This window comes from Bactrocera latifrons, unplaced genomic scaffold (genome assembly GCF_001853355.1).
Source record: "Bactrocera latifrons isolate USDA-ARS-PBARC rearing strain unplaced genomic scaffold, ASM185335v1 scaffold_420, whole genome shotgun sequence".
Lineage (NCBI taxonomy): Eukaryota > Metazoa > Arthropoda > Insecta > Diptera > Tephritidae > Bactrocera > Bactrocera latifrons.
This window is the reverse complement of record NW_017537069.1, coordinates 144,085-151,573: the sequence shown is the minus strand read 5'-3', so window position 1 is coordinate 151,573 and position 7,489 is coordinate 144,085. Positions and strand designations below refer to the sequence as shown.

At 32.5% G+C, this 7,489-nt stretch overlaps 3 protein-coding genes across 6 annotated transcripts in view; 2 read left to right on the top strand and 1 right to left on the bottom strand.

Annotated features, from left to right (window-relative positions):
* Window positions 1-361: 361 nt before the first annotated feature.
* Window positions 362-1,331, top strand: LOC108972757. 2 transcript variants are annotated; one of them, XM_018939524.1, is made up of 3 exons: window positions 362-450; window positions 700-991; window positions 1,046-1,331. In XM_018939524.1, the coding sequence occupies exons 1-3, from the start codon at window positions 437-439 to the stop codon at window positions 1,313-1,315; spliced, it is 576 nt and encodes a 191-aa protein (XP_018795069.1). In that variant the 5' UTR covers window positions 362-436; the 3' UTR covers window positions 1,316-1,331. The 2 variants fall into 2 exon arrangements, with proteins under 2 accessions (XP_018795069.1, XP_018795070.1); XM_018939525.1 differs by having other exon boundaries at window positions 402-991.
* On the bottom strand, window positions 1,310-1,810 carry LOC108972758 (dolichyl-diphosphooligosaccharide--protein glycosyltransferase subunit DAD1). The gene has a single exon (XM_018939526.1). The coding sequence runs from the start codon at window positions 1,700-1,702 to the stop codon at window positions 1,364-1,366; it is 339 nt and encodes a 112-aa protein (XP_018795071.1). The 5' UTR covers window positions 1,703-1,810; the 3' UTR covers window positions 1,310-1,363.
* A 1,770-nt stretch (window positions 1,811-3,580) lies between these two features.
* LOC108972773 (proton-coupled amino acid transporter-like protein pathetic) overlaps window positions 3,581-7,489 on the top strand; it is an 8,718-nt gene continuing 4,809 nt past the window's right edge. The window contains exons 1-6 of one of the 3 annotated variants that reach the window (XM_018939549.1): window positions 3,581-3,640; window positions 3,722-4,000; window positions 4,727-4,874; window positions 4,930-5,275; window positions 5,355-5,897; window positions 6,036-6,208. In XM_018939549.1, the coding sequence (XP_018795094.1) occupies window positions 3,965-4,000; window positions 4,727-4,874; window positions 4,930-5,275; window positions 5,355-5,897; window positions 6,036-6,208 (1,246 nt within the window). In that variant the 5' untranslated portion in view covers window positions 3,581-3,640; window positions 3,722-3,964. Of the gene's footprint in view, window positions 4,001-4,089; window positions 4,156-4,726; window positions 4,875-4,929; window positions 5,276-5,354; window positions 5,898-6,035; window positions 6,209-7,489 lie in introns of all 3 variants that reach the window. The other 2 variants (XM_018939551.1, XM_018939550.1) reach the window with 2 other exon arrangements.

Below are 7,489 nucleotides of genomic sequence, written 5' to 3'. Positions count from 1 at the left end.
ATAGCATTTTTTAAAGTGAATTTGTGGAAAAATTTGTGAACCGATTTTTATAAAATATATTTTAAAAGAAAGTTCGATAATTTAAGCATACGTGTTTAAAATTTTCCATTTGGTTCTCTCGTTTAGGTAYGGTGAGCCAAAATTAACCGGCGCGATACTAAACACAACCCTATTAATTATATAATTATGCTTTCTGCAATAATAATGAATTACAAAATAATTAATCCTATTATATATTTCTCATTTTTACCAATTCTCTTTCAGACTCGAATATTGAGAACATCGATATTAAAATTTCTTTTTAATKTTSAAATTATTATTATTATGTATCTCTCATTTTAATCAATTCTCGTTCAGTGTCGAATATCGAGAGTATCGATATTCCGAAACCGATCACTGCTTGTATAACTAGTGCCCAATTGAATTTCGAACAGTGATGCCATTTATAGCGTAAATATCGTGCAATATAATAATATTTTCTAATGTTATTACTGCAAAAAAAAGAACTTATAAATAGATACCGCCCCATATATATTCGTGGTAAATGTTCAGGGCAATTTCGTAAATTGGAATTAAAAACACGAATTTTAAGACATTTCCCGTAAAAATTGGTGAACGTTTTCGGAAAAGCCACTCTCCTGAACATTTACCCGAAAACCAACTTTTAAAATTCTATATTAATATATGTATAATGTCCAGTAATCAAGGAAAATCTATCAACATTATTAAAAAGAACATTTCTCGAAAGTATGAAGTTAATCCTAACTTGAAATTAAAATGTGTAAAAAATGGCACGGATCGAATCAATCATATAGAGCTGGTAAAAGAGAAAGTTAATATTTGTTCTAATGAAAGACAATATAAAACACCTCAAATGAATACTATTTTGCGTGAAGTTAATCAAATTGAAAACGTTCAGTCTTTGCGCCCACAAGTATTTAAAAAGGACATCGATTTAACACCACGATCAAAAGCTGTAATTGCTCCCAAGGTAAAAACTTCCATACATTTGAATAGTTTTAAAATTTCAAACGAAAAATTTCAGATCACTCAAAGGCTCAACTTTAACACAGACCAAGTGGTGTTTAAAAATCTTACACCAATTAATGTTAACGACACAATATTGATTCAGAAGCAGTGCAGCGCAAATCCCAATAAATACAAAAAGACTAACAAAACACCATCGCCGGATCTCTGTCATTGGCTCAATACTATACCACCGTTGAAACACGAAATACCCGAACCAGAAATTGCTTTAGAGTTTTGTGACATTGAAATCGATCCATTTGAAAGTTATCTTCAATTGATAAATTGATATTTTTTATTATTTATATATTAATAATGTACCAATATCATAATATATTTATCCAATAAAATTCATAACTACTAAATGTAGTATAACGTGGGCAAAAATAAAATCGGCAAAACCTCTTTCCGGAGAAATTCCTACAAATATCGCCTTATTTTGTGGATTCGCTTGCAGCCGCAAACAAACTCCCAGCACGAAGCAGCTTACAGTACTTATAAAGCCCGACAAGAACGAGTTGAAGGGGAATGTGCCGACTAAACAACAATACGCGAACTGAATAACGCCGGTAAGGAGTACGTATGCCAAATAGGTGTCCATCAACTTTAGTTTTCGAGGTGTATTTTCGACATAGTCGTTATAATATTTTGCAACTATGCCTTTAATTCCAGTCATTGTCTATTTTTACGTCGTTCAACACAATGTCAGCAACAAATTTATAAGACACGTAGAAATTGGGGTGTTATTAAATTAGAGATGGTAACTTTTTATCTAGCATACTGAAACGAATTTATCATGTGTGTACAATATTGACTCTAATTTTCAATAGCAATAGCTACCCCATTTCTCGTATTCATAATATATATTTCTTACTATAACTGCCCTATTCTGATAAAACCTCACAATATGTTTGTTTTGTGAGATTATTCTTGGTTAAAGCTCACAAGAAAAAAGCACAATAAACTCAACACCTTGAGGTGAGAGGCCTTTTGCTGTGAACCAGCTGTTTTACAACAACAAATAAGACAAAACCAATAAAAGTAAGTTATTTTACCCATTAATTATATTTGGAGCATATATAATAATTCAATTTATTTTTAAGATTTCAAAAAAGTGAAAAACCAACTTATGAGTAACTGCAGCAATATAACATATTATTTAAACATAAATATTTTTTATTCGAATACATACATATTTTAAAATAAAATCTTGTCTTCTCTTATTTCTACATAAATATTTATGTTTCTTTCTTAGAAAGAAGGTAAATGTACAAAGACCGTAAGTAAGTGTTTATTTTAATAGGCAAATACTTATATTTATAATAGATAACGCAATTGGAAGAATACTTCCTTCATTCAATATCAATAAAATAATTGTAAATTTTTTTAAAAATATTGAAATTAACAAAACAGACACAACCAATTTTGCATTGTGAGGTTTAGTTTCAGACATCGCAAATTTGTGAGGTAGTTATGAGCATTATAGCTTTTGAAATCACCTCAGCATACGGAAAAACTCACAAATCATAAAATCCTCACAATAGGGAGGGTGTAAAGATGAGTAATTAATCGAACAAAATCATATTAAAAAAGGGAGATGATAATTGGTGGTATTAAAATTTTAATTATTCTTTTTCTCACTGCAAATTGTAATAAATGCTTCAATAATGCCAATTCAGGAGGCAAAGGACGCAATTAACACAAAAGTGATGACAATGGTATGATAATAGGTATATAAGTATATTATACCAAGTTCAGACCGACACTTAATCACACGATTTCGGCTGTTGAATGGATTATCTCACTAATCTTAAAAATTTATTACGATTTCGCCATACAAAAATGACAGTTCCAAATCACTTCATTGGAATGCTTTGAAACTGAACCACGCTAAATCCCTCTATACGACTCTGATTTTGCGCAATCTACTTGTCAGCACTGGAAATCTGTTACATTATCATAGCTGATTTAGACACTACAAAGGGAAAAAAGGTAAACAAACAAATTTTTTTAAAGCAATGAATCTAATTTCACCTGAAAATCGACTTAACAAATGAAGAAATGCATCCATTATTTCTATTATATGGAAAATATTAAAAAAAGACGGTTTTATTTGACAATCTTTTCTTTTGATAAATATTAGGCGATGTGAATTCTTGAATGACAATAACTGCYGTTTTTTGATCTTTCTAACGGCAGTGAGAACACTGTTGGGTTATGAAATGCTTAAATGTAATCTAATCTTTTACATTTTCGGTCTGAACATGGTATAAAACAATTTCTAATTATGTAGAACTAATCACTAGTATTGCTTCTTATGATGAGATAATATTTAAGTTAATTCACAAAATTACCCTAGGACTTTCACAATCGACCCAGCATTTAGCATTTTTAAAACTATTTTTATTGTTATGATATGTCAAAATTTTTTTGGCATAATATACTAATAGATATATCTTTTTAAGTTTTTTTCTTGAGTTCCGTTCTAAAATGGGGCGAAAATGACATCATCCCCTATTTGGGTCATGATGGGTTAAAAATATATTAGATGAATGGTAGCACTGGAAATCTTTTGTGTTTATTGTGGGAGTTGCAATTAATAACAGCAATCTGCGTAAATATTCAATGCTGCTGTATTATTTTTTGCTAGGTTTTAACAAACCAGAATAAATATTTGTTTTTTCTTCGGGTGTAGATAACGTCAAACTCTGCTATTTATGTTGAATGCAGACGGTATCAAGCAGAAAATTTCCACTTTGCAACAGTATCAGTGTCAGACAGTATTTCGCATTTAGTCATCGATCTTTATTGTTTTGGTATTGTATCAAAATCGGTAATTGTAATTCGTAAATTATTGGTAATAATTGAAGAGGAAACTGGGGAACAATCTCCCATCTTGCTTCAAGGACTTTCTTTTAAATATCATTATTAACAAATAATGGAAGATATCACTCCTCTTACGAATCTTCAACAGGTTTGATAATTGACTTAATCAAAATCTTCTTTAATTTGGCTGTGTGCCTTTTTATTTGTTAATTATAATTTATGAATTTTTTATTCCAGTCGTAGGAACATAATAAATCTGTGATTATTACTTTCATATCAGTTTCGGTTACTTTAAAATCAGATGTAAGTTTTAAATACTATTTTATTTGCTACATGTTGATTTTGTCAAATCGCATTACAATAAACACTTTTATTGCGTTATAATTATCAATTACATCCTTATTTTTATATTATTTTATTTGAAATTTAAAGTGTAAGTGTAGTAATTAGGGCGTATAATTGTGACCTTATTATATTTGTTCAAATAGCACTAATCATTTTCACATGTGTTAGTTAATTATGCTTATTATGGGCACTGCAAACAAATTTATTATCTGTACGCAGCATATTGTATACATTACGTAAACTATTATCTGTAGCCTTGGTATTTGCTATCCAGTATCTGTTTGTTGTTAGTTATCACTCTGTGATATATTTAGCTATTTAATCACTTGAATAAGATAATTATCATCTCTACTTTTTTTAAATTAAAAAAAAAAAATWACTTTCCTTAACAATAATTGTTTCCTGAAAATTCACAAAATTCCAAATATACATTTACCAATAAGTTCGTTTTTAATTTGTATTATATTCCCGAGTTTGATTAAAATACATTTTTTGTTGTTCTCCTTTATCATCCTTCATATTTTCATAGCCAATAATTAAGAAGAAAATGACCGAACGTCAACCTCTTTTGCTTCAGTCGGAAAATACTGCGTCGGAAGGAAGATATCCACCCCGACCAGATGTTCGAAATTCTCCTGAAAATACATTAGTAAATGTTCAAAGTGAAGAAAGCATTGGTAGTTTACGGTTACTTAATATTATTCTTTGTTATAACATTCTTATTTCAARTAGCAGGCTCAAATGAGAGTTTAGACAAGTCCACTTATAATCCTTCTTTGCACCGGACTTTGGAGCATCCCACCTCGAATTTTGACACGTTAGTGCATTTACTAAAGGGTAACATCGGCACAGGAATTTTAGCAATGCCAGATGCTTTTAAAAACGCTGGCCTTTATGTTGGACTATTTGGTACGCTAATAATGGGAGCGATTTGCACACACTGCATGCATATGCTGGTAAAATGTTCTCATGAGCTCTGTCGAAGACTTCAACAGCCATCACTCAGCTTTTCAGAAGTAGCGTTCTGTTCATTCGAGACAGGACCCAGTGGCTTAARACGTTACTCGCACATTGCACGGTAAGGTTAGGTTTGTTTAATGTACAACCAACAATTACTTTTAATATATGCATATAATATTAAAACATCCTTATTTTAGGCGTATGATAACGACCTTCCTATTTATCACCCAAATTGGATTCTGCTGTGTATACTTTGTTTTTGTGGCATTTAATATAAAAGAGGTGGTGGACCATTATTTTCCACACAATTTTATAAATGTTAAAGTTTACTTAACACTTATTTTGCTTCCAATGATACCCCTAAATCTGGTGCGCAATCTCAAATACCTAACTCCAGTGTCATTAGCTGCAGCAGCACTTACCGTATTAGGTCTAGCATTCTCATTTTTTTATATACTACAAGATTTACCTGACACCGACACAGTAAAGCCCGTAGCATCTTGGGCTCAGCTACCATTGTATTTCGGCACAGCAATATATGCATTCGAAGGAATTGGTGTAATATTACCATTGGAAAATAATATGAAGAGACCTGAAGATTTTGGAGGCTCAACGGGTGTATTGAACACTGGAATGACTATCGTGGCATGTCTGTATACCACAGTTGGCTTCTTCGGTTATTTGAAATATGGAGAGAATGTGAAGGGCAGCATAACATTAAATTTACCCCCYGATCAATTGTAAGTTGTGAACATTTAGAATTAATATTATTGTATGCAACAAAATAAAACAATAATTAGCTATTAGGCAAAAGTATTTACTTTTACTTTACTTTATTATTAATTATATATTATTATTAAAGMCCATTCTTTTTACAGCATTTCACAGATGGTACGCATAGCTATGGCCGTAGCAATATTCTTATCATACACTTTGCAATTCTATGTACCTGTTAATATTGTTGAGCCCTTCGTTCGCAATCAATGCGAGGACCAACGCACAAAAGATTTAGCCTCGACGGCACTTCGGATTGTATTAGTTGTTTTTACATGTAAGTAATCGTATATACATTTTTTTTGGTCCGAACTGTATGATAGGGGGATTTTTAGTTTATTCTTTCTTATTCCAAAATCTTGAATATTATATAACGACATAATTTCATAGGTCCGTTCCTGGAATAGTGAAATAGTCAAACAGTTGCTTTACAGTTATACTTAAGAAACGAGACATTTCGGTTATATTTTTGCGATGAAGGCGAATGAATAGAGCGTCAGTATCAACAAATTGCATGGTTGTTTTGTTAATTTCGCGTTTGAGTGACACTGATAAATGGTTCATTAAATTAAGTTGGCCAATAAAATAGTTATAAGTATTTAAACAAATATGCGGTTATTTCGAAGTATTTTTCATATTAATTTTATAGTCCTTTAAACACCATAAACTGAAAAGAAGAAACTATTTAGAATATGTCCGTTTGATCATAGTTCATTCCTCATGGCAAAAAAGAACCATTTTGTGACTTCACGACAAATTCCAATGGAAGTTGGACTTCTACATAGGGAAGGGATAAGCTTTTGGTCACCTCGATGACAACTTACCATCTAAGCGGGGATTAGATAACCGTTACAACAGCAACAAATGTTACTATATTCGTTTGAAAATGGGGAATAATTATTTTCGATAAATGACCAACCGCCAACAGGAATGCCATATAGTTATTCTTATTTTGTTTTAAACGACAACGGGAAGAGTGCKATTAAGTTTGCTATGAAGTATAAAACATTTAGAAGAAATCTTTATTTCTGAAGGATAATGTAAAAAACCCACGCCAACAAACACAAGGAATTTTCGACGTAGAGAAGTTGCAATCACAACAGGCAGCCGAACGATTTTCAACTCGACTTGCACTCCTGCTCTCTGAGAGCACTYGTYRACAACTCGGTATAAGAGAACTGTGCGAAGGCATTTCAAACTCCTTGAATGAATGAATGAATGATAATGAGGTATGCACTGCGACCTTTGGTCTATTGTGCCCTCTCCTTCCTTACATTGCCTCACTTAGCCCCAGCCCATTGATGAAGTCCAGTAGGCTACTAGGCGCTAGCGAGGCAATGCGATCCCTATCTGGAAATGGAACTCCAAGGGCCTTGTCTCTGCGAATACAGACTGCTGTGCAGTCGATCAGCAGATGCTCCGGAGTTTCAGGCTCYCTGTCACAGAACCGGCAGTTGGCGCAAGCTGATAGGCCCATTCTGTAGAGATGCCCATTCAGCTTACAGTGGCCAGTGTACCATGCGACCAACAGCCTGAGTTTGCTCTTGGGCAGGTTAAT

Bases quoted from the DNA above. Each gene is read 5' to 3' on its own strand.
- LOC108972757 (XM_018939524.1), top strand. The intron at 992-1,045 runs GTAAAAACTTCC...GAAAAATTTCAG, and splicing joins AAGCTGTAATTGCTCCCAAG to ATCACTCAAAGGCTCAACTT.
- LOC108972758 (XM_018939526.1), bottom strand. From the start codon at position 1,702: ATGACTGGAATTAAAGGCATAGTTGCAAAATATTATAACGACTATGTC.